The 27,500-nt window shown below is 38.1% G+C and overlaps 1 protein-coding gene across 1 annotated transcript in view; it reads left to right on the forward strand.

Moving 5' to 3' along the window:
- The window catches only part of pth1r (parathyroid hormone 1 receptor), a 211,141-nt gene that overhangs the window by 79,394 nt on the left and 104,247 nt on the right, over positions 1–27,500 (forward strand). Inside the window, exon 2 of the mRNA XM_062022463.1 lies at positions 19,404–19,506. Within this exon, the coding sequence (XP_061878447.1) occupies positions 19,404–19,506 (103 nt within the window). The remainder of the gene's footprint in view (positions 1–19,403; positions 19,507–27,500) is intronic.

The following is a 27,500-nucleotide window of genomic DNA, read 5'->3' on the forward strand; positions in this document are numbered from 1 at the left end:
AAAATGTTCTGAAATAATAAAACATTATAAGAAAATGTAATACTTAAGCCTTTTTTTTTTTTTCGTTACGGATATCGGAGACTTGAGTATTGGCTGATACTGATCTTGATCCTTAACAATATCAGCACAAATCATATATACTTGTATTATGTTGTTGTGCGGAATGTTAGAAAAGGCTTGACCAAGTAAAATTACTCAGACAGCAAACAATCGTAGGTATGAAAAACAAAAACCTATTTATTATCAACCATCTGTAATGGACTTTTACTATTTTTACGTTGAAGTTGAGTGTTTTTTTTTTTTTTAAACTCCTAGTGGCTACAGCAATTTTTTAAGTCAAGATCATGATGCAGTAAGTTGAATGATGCGGACACGTTGGTTACTGGATACTTTCCTGGATACATTGTATCTGTAAGTAATATCCAACTATAATTATTTGATGCTTGTTTATATCGACAAATTTTGTGTTTTAGACTGCAAAATATATTACACTTATTATGTCTTGCTGTTGTGTAGCTGCAAGCTCCGAGGAGCTATAGCTTACCGTTTAACTTTTGTAAATGACTTTTTACTGAAATACAAGACCAACTTTGTGTGCTTGTTAACTGGCTGTCAGCTTTCGGAGCGCTTATCTAACTTGCCAACCCTCCCAAATTTTCCGGGAGACTCCCGAATTTCAGTGCCTCTCCCGAAAATCTCCCGGGACAACCATTCTCCCGAATTTCTCCCGATTTCCAGCTGGACCTGAGTGAGGACAGCCTGTCGTCACGTCCACTTTTCCTCCATATAAACAGCGTGCCGGCCGGCCCAGTCACGTTATAACATCTACGGCTTTTGGAGTTCAGTGCGCAACTGCACACACAACAAGAAGGAGACTATTATATATGTCTCCGTTATCCATAGGTTTATCTATAACCCATAAAGTAGGCAGGCACGGAGCTATTTCTCAGCGTGTGTTTATTCCAGCCGGCACGTTAATACACTGACACACAACATCCGGATTCCCATCATGCATTGCTTCAAAACTACAGCATGTAGTAATGTCCATAAACATAACAGTATGGTTAGAAAAGATGGTTAGAAAGATAGTGACAGAGAATAGATAAAGGATGGACTATTCCACCCTGAACTCACTCCTTTCTTGCAAATTAAATTTCACAGATTCTGCCCATACTTATGCTCCTTCAAAGGCTGTGCTACTGGCTGCAAAGCATTGCACTTTCAAATACAGCAATGACTAGAGAGGAGTGTTATGTGTGTGTATTTGTAAATAAATGAACACTGAAATTCAAATATTTCTTTTATATATATATATATATATATATATAATATATATATATATATATATATATATATATATATATATACTTTCTGAAATGTATGTATGTATAAAAAAATATATATATATATATATATATGTATATTTATATATACATATATATATATATATATATATATATATATATATATATATATATATATATATATATATATATATATATAAGAAATACTTTCTGAAATTCAAATATATATATATATATATATATATATATATATATATATATATATATATATATATATATATATATATATATATATATATATATATATATATATACATATTTATATATATATATATATATATATATATATATATATATATATATATATATATATATATATATATATATATATATATATATATATATATATATATTCATTTATATATATATATATATATATATATATATATATATATATATATATATATATATATATATATATATATATATATATATATATATATATATATATATATATATATATATATATATATATATATATATATATATATACCGTAATTTCCGGACTATAAGCCGCTACTTTTTCCCCTCGTTCTGGTCCCTGCGGCTTATACAAGGGTGCGGCTTATTTACGGCCTGTTCTTCTCCGACACAGACGAAGAGGATTTCGGTGGTTTTAGTACGCAGGAGGAAGACGATGACACAATGCTTAAAGACTGACTTTTCATATAGGCTGGTTATTTTGATAACGTACAGGCGAGCACTTTGTATTAATTTGCACCGTTGTATTATTTGTACTCTGCACGAATGCTGTTCGCCATGTCAATGATGGGAAAGTTTAAATGAATGATTGAAAGATTTATTGTTAATAAATGGGACGCTTTGCGTTCCCAAACAGTCATCTCTGTCCCGACAATCCCCTCCGTGGTAGCAGGAACCCCTATATACTACGGTAATTACACATCAAAACCCTGCGGCTTATAGTCAGGTGCGGCTTATATATGGAGCAATCTGTATTTTCCCCTAAATTTAGCTGGTGCGGCTTATAGTCAGGTGCAGCTTATAGTCCAGAAATTACGGTATATATATATATATATATATATATATATAAATAAAATAAATACTTGAATTTCAGTGTTCATTTATTTAACCACGCCCGCCGGCCCGTCCCGCCCACCTCGACCCCGTCCACACATACACAATCTCCCGAATTTGGAGGTCTCAAAGTTGGCAAGTATGGAGCTTGTATCGGAGATTTTAGATGCAAGCCGATATGATTTGACACTTGTTTTTTGTGCTTGTATTGCACTGATATCAGACAGCAACATCAGGAGCGAGTCTGGTACTTCCATTATTTCTAATGGGAAATCTTAAAAAAAGTAAATGGAATATTGTCAATTTTAAAGGAGCCACTTTATTTTACTGGAGATACAATATAGATTTAGTCCCAATTCAAAATAACTTATTGTCTCATTGTGATGAGTCTTATTGCTGCTTTTTTCTTGTATCCTAAGTGTGTCTGACTAACTGAATGTAGAAGCAGTGGTTTCATTTGTGATGTATAAAAATCAAATCCTCTTTATGGTAAATCACACATTAAGATGAGTTTTTTTTTTGTTTTTTTTTTATCCTTAATATGCAGTGTGTCATCTGGAAATCTATGCCGATGACTAATCTCCATCTGCTGCGAAAGATCTCATTTGTTGCCTTTCAAACTTGACGATATAATCAGTGCCATGATGAGGACCGCATCTTTCAAATATGCTCGTCACGCCTTTTCTGAAGCAAGTTAATCATTTCCGAAAGTAACCTCTCACGTATATAGTTCTGAGGGGCCTCCTGTGGAATATTTTATATTGACTCACATCAGCACAGCCAACAGGTAGCATCCATCCTTGTTCGCCTGTGGTTGGAGATGTTATTCTGTGTGTGGCTGTTTGCCGTGCACGGCCATGAGCGTCTCCATTCTCTAAGCTCCTCCGCAGACTGGCCGTCTTCGTTTCCAGGCTGAAAATAGTAAAAGAAAAACGGCGGGGCGGCTGACCTACCGTGGTTTGGTGTGCAGCGAGGCCGCAGAAGTTCTATAAATTAGGTGCTGGGGTTATACATTTATTCAGTCGCAATGAAAATAGCGTACACTTTCATTCTCAATGTGTCCTTGTGTGCAGCTTTTGAACCCTTGTCTGATTTGTGAAGATAATGGAGAGGAAAGAAGGTCAGGACTGTGGATTCAAGTACACAAAGAAGAACATGTCATCAATGGCGCTTTTGCACATGTGGTAACAATAAAGTGAAGGCTACATGAACATGTCTGCCAAGGCCGATGTCGCCCAACATTCTCTCTTCTGATATATCAACCTCCATGTTTGCCTTTGACAGTGGTTTCTTTTCCATACAATTCAAGCGTTAAAGGCCTACTGAAATGATTTTTTTACATTTAAACGGGGATAGCAGTTCCATTCTATGTGTTATACTTGATCATTTCGCGATATTGCCATAGTTTTGCTGAAAGGATTTAGTGGAGAACATCGACGATAAAGTTCACAACTTTTGGTCGCTGATAAAAAAAGCCTTGCCTGTACCGGAAGTAGCGTGACGTCACAGGTTGAAAGGCTCCTCACATTTCCCCATTGTTTACACCAGCAGCGAGAGCGATTCGGACCGAGAAAGCGACGATTACCCCATTAATTTGAGCCAGGATGAAAGATTCGTGGATGAGGAACGTCAGAGTGAAGGACTTGAGTGCAGTGCAGGACGCATCTTTTTTCGCTCTGACCGTAACTTAGGTACAAGCTGGCTCATTGGATTCCACACTCTCTCCTTTTTCTATTGTGGATCACGGATTTGTATTTAAAACCACCTCGGATACTATATCCTCTTGAAGATGAGAGTCGAGAACGCAAAATGGACATTCACTCACAGTGACTTTTATCTCCACGACAATACATCGGCGAAGCACTTTAGCTACGGAGCTAACGTGATAGCATCGGGCTTAACTGCAGATAGAAACAAAAGAAATAAACCCCTGACTGGAAGGATAGACAGATAATCAACAATACTATTAAACCATGGACCTGTAAATACACGGTTAATGCTTTCCAGCCTGGCGAAGCTTAACAATGCTGTTGCTAACGACACCATTGAAGCTAACTTAGCAACGGGACCTCACAGAGCTATGCTAAAAACATTAGCTATCCACCTACGCCAGCCAGCCCTCATCTGCTCATCAACACCCGTGCTCACCTGCGTTCCAGCGATCGACGGAGCGACGAAGGACTTCACCCGATCATCAATGCGGTCGGCGGCTAGCGTCGGATAGCGCGTCTGCTATCCAAGTCAAAGTCCTCCTGGTTGTGTTGCTGCAGCCAGCCGCTAATACACCGATCCCACCTACAGCTTTCTTCTTTGCAGTCTTCATTGTTCATTAAACAAATTGCAAAAGATTCACCAATACAGATGTCCAGAATACTGTGGAATTTTGCGATGAAAACAGAGCTTTTTGTATTGGATACAATGTGTCCGAATACTTCCGTTTCAACGTTTGACGTCACGCGCATACGTCATCATACATAGACGTTTTCAACCGGAAGTTTAGCGGGAAATTTAAAATTGCACTTTATAAGTTAACCCGGCCGTATTGGCATGTGTTGCAATGTTAAGATTTCATCATTGATATATAAACTATCAGACTGCGTGGTCGGTAGTAGTGGGTTTCAGTAGGCCTTTAAAGCGATAGTTTTCCCATTAAAAACATGCAAACGTAATTAATCCCTACCAGGGTCAAACTGTCGCCATGGTAAAATCTGTATTAACTGTACCTGCAATGTTTTAAGTCAAAGTTAGTTAAAGTCCCAACGATAGTCAGACACGCACTAAGTGTGGTGAAATTACCCTCTGCATTTGACCCATCCCCATGTTCACCCCCTGGGAGGTGAGGGGAGCAGTGAGCAACAGCGGTGATTGCGCTCGGGAATTATTTTGGTGATTTAACCCCCAATTCCAACCCTTGATGCTGAGTGCCAAGCAGGGAGGCAATGGGTCCCGTTTTTATAGTCTTTGGTATGACTCGGCCGGGGTTTGAACTCACAACCTACCTACCTACTCAGGACGGACACTAACCACAAAACCACTGGGCAGGTCCTTTAAGTCATATTTCAAGAGTGCTTAATGGTCATTTCCGTGCTAGTCTATAGCCATTATGCTGTTAGTAATGTACTATTTGCACTAGTATCTGTTTTGACCTGTTTGACCTGCTGCCCTCAGGAAGGCGCTACAGGGTCATCAGGTCTGAGACAAACAGACTCAAGAACAGTTTTTTTCCCTAAAGCCATAACCACGGTGAACTCTCATAGGCACTGATTTTATAGTTTAGCTAGGCTGACCATATTGTGAAATCCCCAAAAGAGGACACATATATGCGTGCCAAGGCGGGCAGCACGCCAAGGCCAGGACTAGGTGAAAATGCGCCAATGATACTTGAACTTGCTTTATAATTTATTTATTTTTTTAAATAAAGCATTTTTTCTCCTCTGTTGACAGCAGTGTTGGCGCTAGGAATATTCAAAATGGGGTCCCAGGGACCCCATCAAGTCATAAAAATGGGGTCCCACAGTACATTTTTGGGGTCCCACTTTTTTGTAAGCGTTTTGAAAACAAATGACAAATGTATGCATTATCCTGTTATATCTCACATTCTATATTGTGTTTTGGAAAAAGGTTGTCATAAACGTTACTTAATTCATTAAAAAAGATAATACAAAAGAAAATAAATGTGTATACATATGTAAATGTATTCAGTTATAAACATTCATTCACTTTCTTCTTTCCTTCATGGATCTAAACTTTACCACTGCTGCTAGTTTTTTCTATGTTTTTATTTAATAAGTTGTAGGTGTATTTATTTCAGTATAAAAGTGTAAAAAGTGTTTTGTTTGGGTCATGAAATGATGATAATGGTGTGCCAGGGCATACATACATTTTATATTTAACGCTTAAATCTCTGAAGTCTACATCAACTTCGGATCTATTCCTCATTTCAAAATGTTTTAGTTTTTTTTATGTTGTTTTTGTTTGTTTGTTTGATTCCCGCCCTTTTTTGTCAAACAAAACTATGTTTTTTATGGCAAACACACAAAATATGCAAAATCTTCCACCAAAAATATTTTTCAAAGTGGAATATTTGATGTGAAGTAATCGGAACCTTGGATAGGTCAATAATTCATAATAACATTGATTTTGATTCAATATTATGTTTGGAGCAATGACCGTTTGAAAGAAAAAAAAACAGCTTTGTTTTATTAGTCAACATTGCAACTTTTTATAAATTACATTTCACCTTTAAGCTTTTTTATTTCACTTTTGTTATGTTTTTGTTAATTTTAATAGTATTTTTAGAATGTGCCGTGGGCCTTTAAAACATTAGCTCTGGGCCACAAATGGTAAATTTTTAAAAAAAAAAATTAATAATCTGGGTCCTTTCTGATTTCAATGCGTTAAAAAGACACAAAAAGTGTGTTAACGCCAACACTGCTTGATAGTATAACAAAATAAGTCACACTTATATTCTGTAACATTCACAGTTTTGGAAAAAAAAGTGCAGAGGTAGAAATATTCAAAATAACCTCTTGTATATAATGTAAACATAAATAATGCCTCAAAACAAGTTAATTAAATTTAAACAAAAAACAGCAGACGAGCTCTCGCCCTGCACAGCTGTTTTGTGCTTTGTAGTGTCGATATGGGCTTGTAGATCTTTATTTGCCACAGATACATATGTTCCTGCTTTGCACACAGTGCATTCTGCTTCCCATGTGTCACGACCAGTACGAAAACACAAATACTTTTCTCGCAAATCATCCGTGAAGTTGCATTTAGGTTTAGGCATTTCTTGTTTTCATGTCTCTCTCCACTCACTAGCTCTCCCGCTCTGTGTCTCTGCCCCTCCCTCACGAATGCTGCTACGTGCGCGCACCTTCAGTTTTTTTTTAACCCCTTCTTAACTTAACCCTGGACGTACATTGAAAATACACGCAACCCTAATTCAAAATGCCGGACATTTGAGGCATTTAAGAAACCCCGCCCGGACACCCCCGCAAAAGAGGACATGTCCGGGGAAAAGAGGACGTATGGTCAGCCTAGTTTAGCACCTCTCTGTGTGTAATTTTTACTTTCCACCCACAATCTAAATGCTTCTGTATATATGTATATAGTATAATATTTATTCCTGTAAACAACATATTCTGAACATTTGTTCTCAGGACTGGACTGTGCACCTTACCTCCTTTTGCACTATTTTGCTTTCTTTTCTTCCTATGTTTTGCACATTTGTAGACTGTCGCACTGATACTGGAGTTGCTTTTAATCTCATCGTAACTGTGTATAGTGACAATAAAAGGTATTCTATTCTATTCTATCTGTGGCATATGTAACCGATATTTATGAATTAACTGTATCGCGCAAAAGACCCTTTCCTATGTCACAATAAGGCGTGGTTCCTTTTTCGATCAATACATCAATATCCTGTATTTAATAACCAGGTAAGAACTCATTGAGATTCAAGTCTCTTTTCCAAGAGTAACCATGAGGCCAAAAGGGCAGCAAAACAAAGTTATAGAAATATTTGGAACAACAACAAAAACTGCAGCAGTTACAAACCACAGCTAGGAATATAAATTACCTACAACATTTATTTTTACAATATTTATTTATTCATTTGATAGGGAAATCATAATATGGGTACTAAAAAAACAGTTGTTTTCAAATCCGTAACTTTGCTAAATCAAACAACAGCTCTTTTCCCAGTAGTCCACCTCAATCTGTAATAGAGTCACTTTTGGAAATCCCCATAAATCAGAAAGGCATCATTTCTAAATGTATTTCCTAACTTCCCATCTTAAAGGCCTACTGAAACCCACTACTACCGACCACGCAGTCTGATAGTTTATATATCAATGATGAAATCTTAACATTGCAACACATGCCAATATGGCCGGGTTAACTTATAAAGTGCAATTTTAAATTTCCAGCTAAACTTCCGGTTGAAAACGTCTATGTATGATGACGTATGCGCGTGACGTCAATGGTTGAAACGGAAGTATTCGGACACCTTTGTATCCAATACAAAAAGCTCGGTTTTCATCGCGAAATTCCACAGTATTCTGGACATCTGTGTTGGTGAATCTTTTGCAATTTGTTTACTGAACAATGAAGACTGCAAAGAACAAAGCTGTAGGTGGGATCGGTGTATTAGCGGCTGGCTGCAGCGACACAATCAGGAGGACTTTGACTTGGATAGCAGACGCGCTATACGACGCTAGCCGCCGACCGCATTGATGTTCGGGTGAAGTCCTTTGTCGCGCCGTCGATCGCTGGAACGCAGGTGAGCACGGGTGTTGATGGGCAGATGAGGGCTGGCTGGCGTAGGTGGATAGCTAATGTTTTTAGCATAGCTCTGTGAGGTCCCGTTGCTAAGTTAGCTTCAATGACGTCGTTAGCAACAGCATTGTTAAGCTTCGCCAGGCTGGAAAGCATTAACCGTGTAGTTTCAGGTCCATGGTTTAATAGTATTGTTGATTTTCTGTCTATCCTTTGAGTCAGGGGTTTATTTCTTTTGTTTCTATCTGCAGTTAAGCCCGATGCTATCACGTTAGCTCCGTAGCTAAAGTGCTACGCCGATGTATTGTCGTGGAGATAAAAGTCACTGTGAATGTCCATTTCGCGTTCTTGACTCTCATTTTCAAGAGGATATAGTATCCGAGGTGGTTTAAAATACAAATCTGTGATCCACAATAGAAAAAGGAGAAAGTGTGGAATCCAATGAGCCAATTTGTACCTAAGTTACGGTCAGAGCGAAAATAGATGCGTCCTGCACTGCACTCTAGTCCTTCACTCTCACGTTCCTCATCCACAAATCTTTCATCCTGGCTCAAATTAATGGGGTAATCGTCGCTTTCTCGGTCCGAATCGCTCTCGCTGCTGGTGTAAACAATGGGGAAATGTGAGGAGCCTTTCAACCTGCGACGTCACGCTACTTCCCGTACAGGCAAGGCTTTTTTTTTATCAGCGACCAAAAGTTGCAAACTTTATCGTCGATGTTCTCTACTAAATCCTTTCAGCAAAAACATGGCGATATCGCGAAATTATCAAGTATGACACATAGAATGGATCTGCTATCTCCGTTTAAATAAATAAAAAATCATTTCAGTAGGCCTTTAAAGAGACATCTCTTGACAAAATTAGAAACGACTGGGAAGCAAAATTAGGCAAAGATTTCGATGACAATGACTGGAAAATCTGCATTGAAACAAATAAATGATAGCACATCTTGTTCAAAGCTTAATCTAATACAGTTTAAGGTTGTCCAGCGCATATATTTTGCTAACGCTAAACTTTCCAAAATGTATGCCAATATTGCAGACACATGTAATCGATGTCAATCGACTCCTGCAAACATGACACATGTTCTGGCCTGTCCCTGTCTGAAATACTACCGGATTAATATTTTTAAACATCTTGCATATGCACAAAATTTTAAGTTGACGCCTTGTGCAGAATTGGCTATTTTTGAAATTCCACCAAACTATCAAAAAATTAAGCAGACTTTTAGGGATTGCATCATTAATACAACATTAACATAAAACATTGGTCAAAAAAATATAAAATGTTTAAAATGTTTAATGGTTACCATCGCACATTATCTTCTCTGTGGGGGGTATCACACACACAAAAAAAATGAACGTCATTATTCGCTGCATTTTTTTAAGCAGCACTTAGATTGGATTCTCATTAGATTGTGTAAATGTTCTGACCGGTAAGTCAATGAAGCGCAGTCTTGTTTAAATAGGAGCCTTCGCATGTATTGACCTTTTTTACCACCGCCTCATTTTGTTCATTTAATTATTTTACCGCAGCTCAACATACCAAAGACTATAAAAATGGGACCCATTACCTCCCTGCTTGGCACTCAGCATTAAGGATTGGAATTGGGGGTTAAATCACCAAAAATTAGTCATTGGTACTTCAACTTTAACTACTGCCTTGTTTAACTACTGCCTTGTGTACATGTGCTGAATCAAAACAAAATCACCTTCTACAGCAAGATAAGCAAAATGATGGAAATGGTCACATGTATTTGCAAATGTTAATGTATTTCACATTGTGAAAATTGATGATATATTTTATTAATCAATGAATGTCAAAATCACGCTCCTGAATTCAACTGAAATGACACAATCTTAATGTTCTTCCTGTGCAACATTGCAATATGTCTGTCCTAGCCAATAAACACTTGCTGTGAATGTCGTTGCAACACTGCTTCCTAAAGGGGTCATATTGGGATTTTTTTTGCCTACTGTAAAACAGCTCCTTGTGGTCTACATAACATGTAATGGTGGTGCTTTGGTCGAAAATTGTGCATCGATTTTGTTTCACAGACCATTTTCAAGCCGCTTTTTGAATGCACCATTTTGTGGGCGGTCTTACATAGGGGACGAAGCCCTCCTTCAGGCTAAACCCGCTTTGACTTCGTCTCCACTCTGTCAACCATTTTTAGCGCGCCCATACGGAGTCTACTGATATAAGTTAGAAGTAGGTTTGTACGATATACTGATATTAGTATAGTACCCCGATACTAATGAATCATATTCGGCACTATGCCGCCTCTAAAAAGTACCGGTCAAACAACGCTCCCGGCCCCCCGTCGTCGTCACGTCGTGTCATTGCTGGTTTACGAGCTAAGGAGCATGTTCGGCAGCGCACAATCACGGAGTACTTACAAGCAGACACAGTGTGTAGACCAAAAAGGGAGAACGGACAAATTTTGGCTTAAAAACTAACGATAAAGGTGAAGTTATAACATTGAAACGCCCTCAGGAAGAGGTGCTTTAAGACACGGCTAGCTAGCTAGCGGCTAATGTCCATCCGCAGTCTGCAGTGTCTTAGCTACTTCTAAAGTAAGTTTCTTTCAAATGCATCAAAATGTAAACAAACGCCATTGGTGGATCTACACCTAACTGTAATGATACCAAGTACAGGAGCGTATCTAGTCAATACTACTATGATTACATCGATATGTTTTAGCATCACAAAATCTTCTTTTGTTTTTTAAAAATGTATATTATGTTTATAAACTCAGGAAATATGTCCCTGGACACATGAGGACTTTGAATATGACCAATGTATGATCCTGTAACTACTTGGTAATGGATCGATACCTACATTTATGGTATCATCCAAAAATAATGTAAAGCATCCAAACAACAGAAGAATAAGTGATTATTACATTTTAACAGAAGTGTAGATAGAACATGTTAAAAGAGAAAATAACCAGATATTAACAGGAATGAACAAGTAGATTAATAATTCCTTTTCTACCACTTGTCCTTAATAATTTTGAGAAAATAATAGAATGATAAATGACACAATATGTTACTGCATATGTCAGCAGACAAATTAGGAGCCTTTGTTTGTTCACTTACTACTAAAACACAAGGTGTCTAGTATGTTCACTATTTTATTTAAGGACAAACTTGTAATAAGAAATATATGTTTAATATACCGTAAAATGTTTTTGTTAAAATAAAGCCAATAATGCAATTTTTTGTGGTCCCCTTTATTCAGAAATGTATCAAAGTACCGAAAAGTATCAAAATACATTTTGGTACCGGTACCGTTACCGAAATATTGTTATCGGGACAACACTAGTTAGAACTATAAGCTACTTTGTGGTGATGTAACAGTATCAAATCTCACAGTACGATATTATCGTGGTATAGGCCAAAAAAAAAAGAGAAAAGATTTAAAATTGTTACAGTGTGTATAATGAAGTGGCAGGCATGTTTAGGATAAACACGCTTACTGTAATTAAACACAGACAGAAACAAATGGGAAATTATGGAATATGTTACATCATTTGTCAGCAACCAAATTAGGAGCCTTGGTAACCCATTTTTAATGGTTCTATTATCATTTACATACCAAATAATTTATTGTGATATATATATATATATATATATATTATATATATATATATATATATATATATATATATATATATATATATATATATATATATATATATATATATATATATATATATATATATATGCAGTATGGATCAGAATCTAGAGTTAGGCTACATTCTCTACTGGTGATGCAAATACATCTTAAAATTAATTTATTTTACATCAACTGCGGTATCTCAGTGACGCCTCCTTATACATATTTGGTAAGGATTTGATATTTTCTGTATGCACTTGTTGTCACTTGCTCTAAAGCAGTGGTTCTCAAAAGGGGGTACGCGTACCCCTGGGGGTACTTGAAGGTATGCCAAGGGGTACGTGAGATTTTTTTTAAATGTCTGTCAAAAAGAACTGTGAAAAGAAATGCAACAATGCAATATTCAGTGTTGACAGCTAGATTTTTTTTGTGGACATGTTCCATAAATATTGATATTAAAGATTTATTTTTTTGTGAAGAAATGTTTAGAATTAAGTTCATGAATCCAGATGGATCTCTATTACAATCCCCAAAGAGGGCACTTTAAGTTGATGATTACTTCTATGTGTAGAAATCTTTATTTATAATTGAATCACTTGTTTATTTTTCAACTAAATTTTAGTTATTTTTATACCTTTTTTTCCAAATAGTTCAAGAAAGACCACAACAAATGAGCAATATTTTGCACTGTTATACAATTTGATAAATCAGAAACTGATGACATAGTGCTGTATTTTACTTCTTTATCTCTTTTTTTCAACCAAAAATGCTTTGCTCTGATTAGGGGGTACTTGAATTTAAAAAAAGTTCACAGGGGGTACATCACTATGCTAATGCTCTAAAGCATTAGCATAACTACTACACCGTGAAGCACGATGCATTCCTCATCACTATGGAAATGTTCACAGTTCCGAAGTGACAACAAATCAGTCGACTTTCGGTGTGGAAACTTGCTGAGGAATGTTTATTTTGTGTGTCCTTGTGCCTTTTCTTTAAATGTCTTTGAACTTTATACTGTTCCTGTCCTTGGTCCTTAAAGTCATCGCTATCAATGGCAGCACATTTCTCAGTGAGTGACTTAAAAGAGATCCACTGGCGAATGTTGAGCTAATCACCCTTTGGAGACAGCGTGTTTTGTCCAAATCAAAAACCGCACCTGGAGGGGTCGCGTCTGTCCCAAAAAGTCAATGTCAAGAATGACAAAACAGCATAAAAGTATGTTGAAAATAAAATCTAGTACGTGTCCCTTGTGTGTGTGATTTAAATTTTAAGTTGTGGATTCAACCGCCGCTTTTTCAAGATTTTTTTCCCAGAGTTTACTTGGAAAAATAATTTAAAAATGAAAATACATCTTAATTTAGTCAGTTGTGCCTCGAATTGCATTTTATGATAGCTTTAGTCCAGGCCACCCTGCTTTGTGATATTTCCTTTTGAGGAAATTCTATAACGTTCATTTTGAGGCGTTTTTAGTTTAGTTTAGTCTTTATTTGAAGGGACAATGCACAGAAACATTAAGCTCAAAGACAGATATGTTCTGTACCAGATTATAGCTAAATAGCTAATTTCCATCTGCAGTTCCTGGCTACCTAAATTAAAGGGATACAAAAATCATGCAATAAAATTATGACAATAAAAACATACTATAGCATGTTTTTAAATTAATTAAATTTCACATAGGACTTTAAAACATGATCACTTTAGCTTACCGTGCAGCAATCCAATTACCAAACTAATGATGCTGTTTTTACAGTACTTGGATTTGCCCGACTTTTTTCATTCTACCTGTCCTTTTTTCGACCAAATAATACAGTGGATGAATCTGAATGATGCAACTTCCTGTAGACCAGGCCTGGGCAATAGTTTTGACTCGGGGAGACACATTTTGAGAAAAAGATGTGTCTGGGGGCCGGTACATCTACTTTTAGGAACACTAGTACAAAACCTCACAATAATGTCTGATTGAATGCTAAAAAACGTTATGACAGACCGCCTTAAAAAGCGGAATGGAATTGTTATTTTTTTTACTGAATGAGATACCCAGAATGTACATGAAAAGAAAGAATGTGGGATTTACAATTTTAACTATGAAGGATAAAACACTGAATATTGACAACATATGAACGAAACCCCCCCCCCCCTCTCCATCGACATATTTTACAATCAAGCGAAACGCAACAAAAATGCAACAAACACAGCGAAATATGAAAGCGAAGGGTAAAAAAAAATATATATAAGCTTTAGAACATTGTAGTAAAAATCTCCTTCCGCGTCTGTCCTTGACACCCGCATTACAGGCTGGCCACTCTGGAAACACTCTGTGGAAACGCTCCCCACCCACACTGCTTGGTGCCTCGTCTGAGCTGCTGTGACTTAGATTACCATAGTAACTAGTATATCATGCAAAAGCGCAGATTCCAACCATTGAAATACTTTGTACAGTTCAAGACTTCCGGTCATTTAAAAACATTACTGCACATCATAATGGCAGCTACAGTTTCCATCTTAAAGATCTAAAAAAATTATTTGGGAATGTCTACTTGGAAAAATAATTTAAAACATGAAAATACATGTTAATTTAGTCACTTGTGCCTCAAGTTGAATTTAATGATACCTTTAGTCCAGGCCACCCTGCTTTGCGATAGTTCCCTTTGAGAACATTCTGTAACATTCATTTTGAGGCGTTTTTCACATAGGACTTTAAAGGCCTACTGAAAGCCACTACTACCGACCACACAGTCTGATAGTTTATATATCAATGATGAAATCTTAACATTGCAACACATGCCAATACGGCCGGGTTAACTTATAAAGTGCAATTTTAAATTTCCTGGCAAACTTCCGGCTGAAAACGTTTCGATATGATGACGTTTGCGTGTGACGTCAACGGTTTAAGCGGAAGTATTCGGAGCCCATTGAATCCAATACAAAAAGCTCTGTTTTCATCTCAAAATTCCACAGTATTCTGGACATCTGTGTTGGTGAATCTTTTGCAATTTGTTTAATGAACAATGGAGACTGCAAAGAAGAAAGTTGTAGGTGGGATCGGTGTATTAGCGGCGGACTACAGCAACACAACCAGGAGGACTTTGAGATGGATAGCAGATGCGCTAGCCGCCGACCTCACCTTGACTTCCTCCGTTTCCGGGCCGCCGACCGCATCGGTGATCGGGTGAAGTCCTTCGTCGTACCGTCGATCGCTGGAACGCAGGTGAGCACGGGTCGTGATGAGCAGATGAGAGCTGGCGTAGGTGCAGAGCTAATGTGCATAGCTCTTTCAAGGTTCCGTAGCTAAGTTAGCTTCAATGGCGTCATTAGCAACAGCATTGCTAAGCTTCGCCAAGCTGGAAAGCATTAACCGTGTAGTTACATGTCCAGAGTTTGGTAGTATTGTTGATCTTCTGTCTATCCTTCCAGTCAGGGACTTATTTGTTTTGTTTCTATATGCAGTTAAGCCCGATGCTATCACGTTAGCTCAGTAGCTAAAGTGCTTCACCGATGTATTGTGGTGGAGATAAAAGTCACTGTGAATGTCCATTTCGCGTTCTCGACTCTCATTTTCAAGAGGATATAGTATCCGAGATGGTTTAAAATACAAATCCGTGACCCACAATAGAAAAAGGAGAGAGTGTGGAATCCAATGAACCCTTGTGCCTAAGTTACGGTCAGAGTGAAAAAAGATACGTTCTGCACTGCACGCTAGTCCTTCACTTTCACGTTCCTCATCCACGAATCTTTCATCCTCGCTCAAATTAATGGGGTAATCGTCGCTTTCTCGGTCCGAATCTCTCTCACTGCTAGTGTAAACAATAGGAAAATGTGAGCAGCCCTTCCTCCGGTGTCGTCACGCTACTTCCGGTAGGGGCAAGGCTTTTTTTTATCAGAGACCAAAAGCTGCGAACTTTATCGTCGTTGTTCTCTACTAAATCCTTTCAGCAAAAATATGGCAATATCGCGAAATGATCAAGTATGACACATAGATTGGATCTGCTATCCCCGTTTGAATAAAAAAATGTCATTTCAGTAGGCCTTTAAAACATGATCACTTTACCGTGCAGCAATCCAATTACCAAACTAATGATGCTTATTTAACTCTACCTGTCCCTTTTTGATGTCTGGGACAGCAAAGTCTTCTACCCTAACTTGCCATTCACGACCATGTTTTTATAGAACATTGTAGCTTAAAACCTGCCTGCAACAAGAAGCATTGCAGACCAGGACATATAGAACAAGAGCAGTTTTGCTTATCTACGCATGCCGACATTTTCTTCCATTCAGCAAACTTTACAAGAAACCCCGGAGACTTTGGTTTGTAGAACGCTGCTGGGAGACAGATTAGGTGACGGTGAACAGCAGTGAATAGCAAAGTATGGAGTATGTTTTTCTGTACACTTGACCCCTGTCTCTTACTGACCTTTTTTTAGGTACTTGGAAAAAATACATCAAGTTCAGATCAAACTTTTTTGGCTTGAAATGTGTATTTATTTCTGGGACAGTATTGCCGAAATATCTTATATAATATACATATCATATTTACAACATATTGTACATAAATTAATAAGTAAAACCATTCATTAGTAAATGAATGGTTTTCTGTGCTTTCCTTCCTGCGTCTTGCTTGATGACTAAAAAATAGCATCCCAATACAAATGGACCTGTGTCCTATTTCGCATCTCCATCCAAGATTTGGTGTAGATTACTATGAGACTGGTTTAGGTACGAGAGGTGTGAATCGTTTGGCACCTAACGAGTCGGTTAAATTTTGATTCCTGGGGTGATGATACAATTCAGAATCCATTCTTGATACAACACAATTCGATTTAAACCGATTTTCGCAATTAGTAAAATAATTAGAATCAAACTTTTTCAAAACAGATTACAGTTTAGAAAAGGTAATTTTAGATGCATGGAGATCGCCTGAAAATGTCTTATATATAAAAAAAAATAAATCAATAAAAAAAATAAAAATAAATAAATATATATATATATATATATATATATATATATATATATATATATATATATATATATATATATATATATATATATATATATATATATATATATATATATATATATATATATATATTAGAAAATTATTCATCGATGTAGAATCAAGATGAATATGAATCACGATTCGGATGTGAATCAGATTTTTCATGCACCCCTATAAGGTACTAATATTTTGTTTTATTTTTACTTCCGATCATTACTGATATTAGAGCCTTGAGTATTGACCAATGCTAATACTAATCCGATACGATATCAGCACAAATCCTCACACAAACGTTGTATTATTTTGCAGTGTGTAATGTTAGAAAAGGCTTGATCTAGTGACATTAATCAAACAGATAACAATGGTATTTATGAAAAACTCGTAATGACACAAGCTCGTAAACACTGCAATGGACTTATGCTGTCTTTAATTGAATTGAAGTGGAATTTTGGTATTTGGCGACACTTGGGGGTCATAATAATTCATTAAATTCTGCGTATGACTCTCATGACGCAGTTGAAAGATCCAGACACGATTGTTAGTGGAACTTTTCTGCCTTGGAAACTTTGTATATGTAAGTAGTGTGCACCTATAATTATTTGATATTTGCTTATATTGACAAATGTGGTTATTTAGACTGCAATATTGTTCAATTCAGCACCGTTATTACATATGTCTAGCTTGTTGTGTACTTAGCTGCTGTGCACTGTAGCTGCAAGCTCCTAGTAGTATATGTAGTTTAGCCTGCCCTGTTTACCAAATGACTTCACTAAAATACAAGAAAAAACAACATTGTATGCTTATTGGAGGACATTTAGCTGTTAATTGGCTGCCGAGTTTTGCACAAGTAGTAAACACACTGCAGTACTGTTTGTATTTCAGTTGCAAGCCTAGATCATCCGATACTTGTTTTTCTGCCTATATCGGGCTAATATCCGATATTCTCTAGGTCGGGGATCAGCAACCCACGGCTCTCGAGACGCATGCGGCTCTTTAGTGCCACCCTAGTGGCACTTTAAAAAATGATTGAAAATGGAAAAAGATGGGAACATGTTTTGTTTTGTTTTAGTGTGTTTTTTGTTTCAGGACAAACATGACACAAACCTTCCAAATTGTTAGAAAGCCCACTGTTTAGTATGTTTGTGTGTATGCTTCACTGATGAGAGTATTTGGTGAACATCGTTTTGTCCTACTAATTTTGGCAGTTCTTTAACTCACCATAGTGTGGCGTGTGACGCAACAGTTTGTTTACATGTAAAATTGTTCTCTCTTTCTTTGTCTCATTTTGTCCACCAAACCTTTTATAGGGTGCGTGAATGCACAAAAGTGCGCTTTGTTGATGTTATTGACTAGTGTGGATTGCTAATCAGGAATATTTGGTCAGTGCATGACTGCAAGCTAATCAATGCTAACATGCTATTTAGACTAGCTGTATGTACATATTGCATCATTATGCCTCATTTGTAAGTGTATTTGAGCTCATTTAATATCCTTTACTTTTGTCCTCTTTGTATATAATTTAGTTTTGCATGTCTCATGACACATTATCTGTATGTAATATTGGCTGCATTTCAGATAGTTGTTTGTGTGCCATGTTGTTCCAGACCACAGCAAACATTACCAGGCTTGCCAAACATTGTAATAAATCTATTAAAAGAAGACAGCCTGCCATTTCCTTTAACTTGGACACACACATATATACCTTTGGCCATTAAAAGCCAGTCATTTCCAGGAGTTATCTCACCTTCTGAGTAGCCTCTGATTTACGAATGTTTTCCAATGTTGTAAAAAATGCGTAGAATAAATATTACATTTCAACATTTCTGTCAACAAAGATTTGCGTCACCCTGCGACACATTTTGATAGTAGGCTAATATAGCTATTAAAGACACTTACATCATGTTTTGCCTTCATTGTAAGACTTACATTAGGCTTTTAATTTTTTGCGGCTCCAGACAGATTTGTTTTTTGTATTTTTGGTCCAATATGGCTCTTTCAACGTTTTGGTTTGCCGACCCCTGCTCTAGGTACTAATGGGCCGCTGTATTTCTGTAATTTGTAATGTATGCAGGAATTCATAAATCATTTTCTCTTGTTATCTTTTCTTGCAGGCACATGCAGACGATGTCCTCACTAAAGAGGAGCAGATAGCGCTACTGTTCAAAGCCAAGCGCAAGTGTGAAAGCATCATCAAGTCGAGGCACAAATTTCCCGGTGAGTAGTAAGTAGCATAAAAGGTCTCCCGTTTATAAACAGGTTTGGTTCCTACGTTGGACGTCAATTTTTTTGTGTGTGATTATATTGAAATTAACACCTAAATCCCTTACTTTATACACAGAATACACAAAGGCCGTATAAAAAACAGTAATAAATAGATTAAATGCACAATTAAATGAAACAGTAATACATTGTAGCAAGATACAATCTTTTTCTCTGACTGGGTAAGCGGCTGGTGTTGGTTGTCATTTTTGATTTGCATTCCTTCCCTTTTTTGAATTTGACCCAGGAGCATTCCAAGGAATATGTGCTGTTTGCTTGTCAAACCCCTTAAAATAAACTAAAATGTCTGTCTATGTTCCAACTCTGATTCTGATGAACTAGTCAAAATATGTTTTGGCCTATGTGAGGGAACTTTTTTTTTTTTGTACATGGTTTCTATGGCCAAGATGACTAATTTCAGTAACTGGACTGAAAGTAACAGGAGTGAGTTTTTAGCGTATAATGAGCAAATACTTGAAATGTACAGTAGCCACATGGCAATCATGCTTCTAGCATGCTGACACTAAGCACAGGGATTAGAGGGAACACATTGTATATAAAAAATATATATGAATAATAATGGTACCAAGACTGCTAATATTTCAACACTACTATTCATAGTTGAAATCTCAAATGTACAGAAAAAGAAATGGCCTTCTTAAGGCCTGCAAAATCTGAATGATGCAACTTCCTGTAGACCATGTGACCTGCAGACTATTCCAAATTTTTCAGATTGGATAATGTGTTCGGGTACCAGGACTGAGTGTACACCCAGAGATGCAACTTAAGTGTGATTTTTTTTAAATAACATAAACTTAAAGCACAAACATGTAAAAAAAACCATAAAAGTTGAAGGAGATATGGCCCCATTTATCATGGCTTACCTGATACATGAAACGTGACAAATCGGGGGGTGCCCTATCCACTTTGGCTGCCACATGGCAATATGGCAGACTGTTGAATATCTTAAAATGTGTTTTGTGGAAATTTTTATTTAAACCACAGCGTCAGTTGCTATGTAGAGTGGCGCTTTCCATCATTTTCAGCAGACTGCATAGCAAAATTATTAACCCCCCCTCGTACATATACTGTAATATTGTACATGGTAATTGGGATTTGTTATATATTGTATATGTATTATATATAAAATATAATATAATATATCAGTATATATTATATACTGTATATCATCCATCCATCCATTTTATACCGCTTGTCCCTCATAATATGTAAATTTTACATACATGTTATATTTTATATTGCTACTATGGTACATTAGTAGTCTACTTTAAACCTGCATTATCCTGTTCATCCTTACCCTTTCCATCTTTTTTAACTGAGCTACTGTGTGGAACAATTTCCCTTGTGGATCAATAAAGTTTGTCTAAGTCTAAGTCTAAGTCCTCTCACGCTGGATCCACCCAATAATGGGGGCATATGAATCCCTTCTCTACTGTTAAAACATTTCGGAATAAATCACATTTCATAGTGAATTCTAAATTAAGTTATCAACAAACCCTATTTAAGTTGTTTTTTTGTTTTTTTTCAGCATTCTAAGTGGTTTAGATTGCTTTTTAAAATGGCATTCATTAAATATACAATCAAATCAATGTTTAGGACACTGTATTTTATTTAAAAAATGTATTTACATGTAACTTTAGCATGCATTTATACATTTTAACCCATTTGCTGAAGTTGTGTCTAATTTCACTTCCCTGCATGGCGGTTTTCTTTACTGACGACCATCATGGGCGTCTGTCGCATGCTTGGGAGGCACAATAAAGGGCGGAAGGTTGGCGGGAGAGAAAAGAGGCGACTTTGTCCTTCTTTAGAGTAAGCTACAAATGACTATGTATTCTTCCGCCATGCACACATAACTAGTTCTTCAGCAAGTCTTGTAATTACAAACCAAACATTCCTGGGTTTTTAATTCCTTTATGGGAGTGCTTCATAACCATGAAATGTTCTAAACTAATGACCACCTTGAGGAGATATGACTTTCATTTTGAAGAAAAAAAAAACAGATCAAATAACTATACCCTGTTTTGCCAAAAGTATTTGGCCACCTGCCTTGACTCACATATGAACTTGAAGTGCCATCCCATTAGGGTTCAATATGATCTTGGTCCACCTTTTGCAGCTATTACAGCTTCAACTCCTCTGGGAAGGCTGTCCACAAGGTTGCGGAGTGTGTTTATAGGAATTTTCGACCATTTTTCCAAAAGCGCGTTAGTGAGGTCACACACTGATGTTGGTCGAGAAGGCCTGGCTCTCAGTCTCTGTTCTAATTCATCCCAAAGGTGTTTTATCGGGTCCAGGTCAGGACTCTGTGCAGGCCAGTCAAATTCATCCACAGCAGACTCTGTCATCCATGTCTTTATGGACCATGCTTTGTGCACTGGTGCACAGTCATGTTGGAAAAGGAAGGGGCCCGCTCCAAACTGTTCCCACAAGGTTGGGAGCATGGAATTGTCCAAAATGTTTTGGTATCCTGGAGCATTTAAAGTTAATTTCACTGGAACTAAGGGACCAAGCCCAACTTTTGAAAAACAACCCCACACCATAATTCCTCCTCCACCAAATTTCCCACTCGGCACAATGCAGTCCGAAATGTACCGTTCTCCTGGCAACCTCCAAACCCAGACTCGACCATCAGATTGCCAGATGGAAAAGCGTGATTCATCACTCCAGAGAAGGCGTCTCCACTGCTGTAGAGTCCAGGGGCGACATGCTTTACACCACTGCATCCGCCATTTTGCATCAGACTTGGTGATGTATGGCCTAGATGCAGCTGCTCGGCCATGGAGACTCATTCCATGAAGCTCTCTGCGTACTGTACGTGGGCTAATTGGAAGGCCACATGAAGTTTGGAGCTCTGTAGCAACTGACTGTGCAGAAAGTCGGCGACCTCTTTGCACTATGTGCTTCAGCATCCGCTGACCCCTCTCTGTCAGTTTATGTGGCCTACCACTTCATGGCTGAGTTGCTGTTGTTCCCAAACTCTTCCATTTTCTTATAATAAAGCCAACAGTTGACTTTGGAATGTTTAGGAGCGAGGACATTTTACGACTGGATTTGTTGCACAGGTGGCATCCTGTGACAGTTCCACGCTGGAAATCACTAAGAGCGGCCCATTCTTTCACAAATGTTTGTAGAAGCAGTCTCCATGCCTAAGTGCTTGATTTCATACACCTGTGGCCGGGCCAAGTGATTAGGACACCTGATTCTCATCATTTGGGTGGGTGGCCAAATACTTTTGGCAAAATAGTGCATAATAAGATGCAGTGACCATCAGCAGGAAGTCACTGTTCAATCCTTCCGTGCGTCAAGCGTGTTGAGCGTGGGAGCTTGAATAAAAAACACATTCATTTCAACCCAAAGAGGCTGCGCATGGCTCACAAAATGCATTACCCTTGATTAGCTTTCCAATGGAGTGGCTTTCCTGCAGCTTTATTGACTTGGAAATGAAAGGCTGAGGGACATGGAGACATTTTATGCAGCTAAATGGTCTCATGGAGCCGAGCGGGCTTTGCTATGGGGGGCGCTTCCACATGGAGATAACGTGAAGCCTTGTGACGACACATGTGGCATATAGCAAGGAAGTGTGCCGGGAGCTTTTTTCTACGGTTAGATGAATCAATGAACACAAACAACAAGGTCCGCTAGGGACAGTAAAGACCCCATGGCAGTCGCTTGTTGATGACTGTATCGCGCTCGGGGCTGAAAATCAATTCGGTTGGTGCATGAACTGAAAGAGTTAAGTATCATGTAGAAATAAGGCTAAAATCATTAGCATAGCCTATATGTGGATTTCTTCTAACATTCACTGGTGTTATGTAAGCATTTGGCAGCTTAACCAATGATGTGGAGTGCATTAAAGGCCTACTGAAACCCACTACTACCGACCACGCAGTCTGATAGTTTGTATATCAATGATGAAATCTTAACATTGCAACACATGCCAATACGGCCGGGTTAACTTATAAAGTGCAATTTTAAATTTCCCGCTAAACTTCCGGTTGAAAACGTCTATGTATGATGACGTATGCGCGTGACGTCAATGGTTGAAACGGAAGTATTCGGACACCTTTGTATCCAATACAAAAAGCTCGGTTTTCATTGCGAAATTCCACAGTATTCTGGACATCTCTGTTGGTGAATCTTTTGCAATTTGTTTAATGAACAACGAAGACTGCAAAGAAGAAAGCTGTAGGTGGGATCGGTGTATTAGCGGCTGGCTGCAGCAACACAACCAGGAGGACTTTGATTTGGATAGCAGACGCGCTATCCGACGCTAGCCGCCGACCGCATCGATGATCGGGTGAAGTCCTTCGTCGCGCCGTCGATTGCTGGAACGCAGGTGAGCACGGGTGTTGATGAGCAGATGAGGGCTGGCGTAGGTGGAGCGCTAATGTTTTTATCATAGCTCTGACGAGGTCCCGTAGCTAAGTTAGCTTCAATGGCGTCGTTAGCAACAGCATTGCTAGGCTTCGACAGGCGGCACAGCATTAACCGTGTAGTTACAGGTCCAGGGTTTGGTTTGGTGTCTCCTGATAGTAGTATTGTTGATCTTCTGTCTATCCTTCCAGTCAGGGGCTTATTTCTTTTGTTTCTATCTGCATTTAAGCACGATGCTATCACGTTAGCTCCGTAGCTAAAGTGCTTCACCGATGTATTGTCGTGGAGATAAAAGTCACTGTCAATGTCCATTTTGCGTTCTCGACTCTCATTTTCAAGAGGATATAGTATCCGAGGTGGTTTAAAATACAAATCTGTGACCCACAATAGAAAAAGGAGAAAGTGTGGAATCCAATGAGCCCTTTTACCTAAGTTACGGTCAGAGCGAAAAAAGATACGTCCTGCACTGCACGCTAGTTCTTCACTCTCACGTTCCTCATCCACGAATCTTTCATCCTCGCTCAAATTAATGGGGTAATCGTCGCTTTCTCAGTCCGAATCGCTCTCGCTGCTGGTGTAAACAATGGGGAAATGTGAGGAGCCCTTCAACCTGCGACGTCACGCTACTTCCGGTACAGGCAAGGCTTTTTTTATTAGCGACCAAAAGTTGCAACCTTTATCGTCGATGTTCTCTACTAAATTATTTCAGCAAAAATATGGCAATATCGCGAAATGATCAAGTATGACACATAGAATGGATCTGCTATCCCCGTTTTAAAAAAAACATTTCATTTCAGTAGGCCTTTGAAACGTAGCTCTCTTTTGCCTTTTAAACCAAGATTCTGATCTAACAAAGGTCTTAACTCATTCTCTTTCTATGCCACATCAATATGGAATGCACTCCCAACAGGTGTAAAAGAAAGTGCATCTCTACCCTCCTTCAAAACCGCACTAAAAGAACACCTCCAGGCAACTACAACCCTAGACTAAGACCCTCCCCCCACCACATCCCACCTCCCCGGATTGTAATTAATCAAATGTAAATAACCAAACGTATGTACTTGTTCTTATGCTTTCTGAGCTCACTATGTTCACTGCTCGCTGTACATATCCTCCCAAGTCAGACCTACACTGTTTCAATGTCCATTTCTCTGATGATATTATTGTTGATGACTGAAGTGCTGATATCAACCAAACCTAACCCCTCGCCCCAACCCCCTCCACATTCCACCCCCCCCGTATTGTAAATAATGTAAATAATTCAATGTATATACTCTGATGATTAACTTGTGTGATGACTGTATTATGCTGATAGTATATATTTATACCATGAATTGATTAACGTGGACCCCGACTTAAACAAGTTGAAAAACGTATTCGGGTGTTACCATTTAGTGGTCAATCGTACGGAATATGTACTGCACTGTGCAATCTACTAATAAAAGTCTCAATCAATCAATCAATCAAAGCCACAAGGTCATTTATTAAAATAACCGATGCGGAATAATTGGAGCAAACAGCTGAGCCAGCATTAACAACCTTTATTCATTTCTCCAAGAAAGTCCCACTTAGATGAGAAATATTTTTTTTCAAATGAGTCTTGCTACAGACATTCAACAAAGTGGGTGAAGCGTCTTGCCCAAGGACACAAGGGCAGTTGGCGCATTCGTACCAGGAACCCCCAAGTTTCTGGACGACCGCTCTACCATCTGAGCCGAGCCACCCAATAAGTAGGTGTGTCCTGATCTGATATCGATATATTGGATATCGTTCCGATATCCGGGGGAAAAAAAGTAACGGATAATATCTAGTTGCATGTAAAATCTCCAATGCAAGCAGTTCTGCAGCACGTTAATTTGTGCAAAGCTGCAATAAGCACACAAGTTTAATCTTTTCTTGTATTTTAGTGAAGTGCTTTAGAAAAGGTTAAAAAAAAAAAAGCTAGCAGCTACACAATAGATTAACAAGTTAGATATACCTAACAATATTGCAGTCTCAAACACAACATTTGTTGTATCAATTCATTATAGTTGTATATTACTGTAATTTCCGGGCTATAGCGTGCACCGGTATTTAAGCTGCACACACTAAACGTTAGGAGAAATAATATTTCAACGTTTATGAGCCGCATAGGACTATAAGCCGAAATATTTTGTAAATGTTTATTTACGTAGTATAATTGTTTCCAAGCGGTGCCTGTCACACGGCAGTAAAACAGCTGATCAAACAAAACAGAAGTCACTGTCATGGACCCACTAGCTGCGGAAGCTAGCTCTCCAGTCAGCTAAACAGACTCAATAAGTCCACGGTGACGGTTTTGGTGAATTTATGAAACTGAAACAAGAAAAAAAGAATGCCATTGTAAGTTAATAATACTAACAGAGACACGTGTTAGTATTATTAGTTCACGGCGCTAGCTTCGTTACATTACGATAGCACGCACAAATATGCATGAAAACACTCCTACAGACATCACACATGGGACAGTTTAATAAGTATGAATTGTTGTAGTTATATTGTACAACGTACAAGCGTTGCTTGGAGTGATGAATGAAGAACCCTTTCGATCAGAAACACTATGGACGAGTATACTTCCGGCATGAAACAGGAAGTACATTTTTCAACCCGCAGCAACTCGTCCAAAAGATGGCGCCCTAGCACAAACAATAACACACCCATTCAGTGTCTGTCGTCGTGATATGAAAATATGGACGTTAGCGAAGACAAATCTATGAATTAGCAGCACCATTTCATAAGCCGCAGGGTTCAAAGCATTGAAAAAAGTGTGACTTAAAGTCCGGAGAATACGGTCTCTTAAGCTAGAAAGTATCCAGTTACAAACATGTCTGCATCATTCAACTTACTGCTTCACAAGCTTGATTCAATAAATGATCGTGGCCACCATGTGGTGCATAAAAAACACTCTACTTTAACTTAAAAACAGCATAAATCCATTCCAGACAGTTAATAATATATAGGTGTGTGTTTTTCATACCAACCATTGTTAACCGTCGGAGTAAATTCCTGCAAAATAATACAATTATGTATGATTCCTGCTTATATCGTGTTGGATTAATAATGTTATCAGCCAATAGTCAAGGCTTTTATATCGGTTCTGTATCGGAGGCAAAAAGGTTTTATTGGGACACCCCTTACAATTAGGACATTATAAAAAACTCATAGGGCATTAGTTTCACACCTGTAGTATGCACAACTAACGTTTAAAGAGCATGAAGAGTGCATGATACTCTAAATGCAACTACTGCCTTCCACTGCCTCCTCTTGTGGAGTCAATACCAAACTCCATTAGGGTGTTTCCTACAGCCACATCTGTTACTGCCCATATTTTTTAGCCAATGAGAGACCCTGACAGTCTTTTGCTTTTGAAGAGGCATTTATCGGAGCATTTCCTTTGGAGTGGAAGTATAGTTTAGAACTCTGTATAGGTGCTGCTTTTGTTGATGCTTACCTGTCGGTTAGAACTCCACCCTTTTCGAAGTATGGGCATTTTTTTCTGGCATACATAATTTAGCAAGGAGGCGAAAATGTAT

The sequence above is a fragment of the Entelurus aequoreus genome, linkage group LG16 (genome assembly GCF_033978785.1).
Source record: "Entelurus aequoreus isolate RoL-2023_Sb linkage group LG16, RoL_Eaeq_v1.1, whole genome shotgun sequence".
Classification (NCBI taxonomy): Eukaryota; Metazoa; Chordata; class Actinopteri; order Syngnathiformes; family Syngnathidae; genus Entelurus; species Entelurus aequoreus.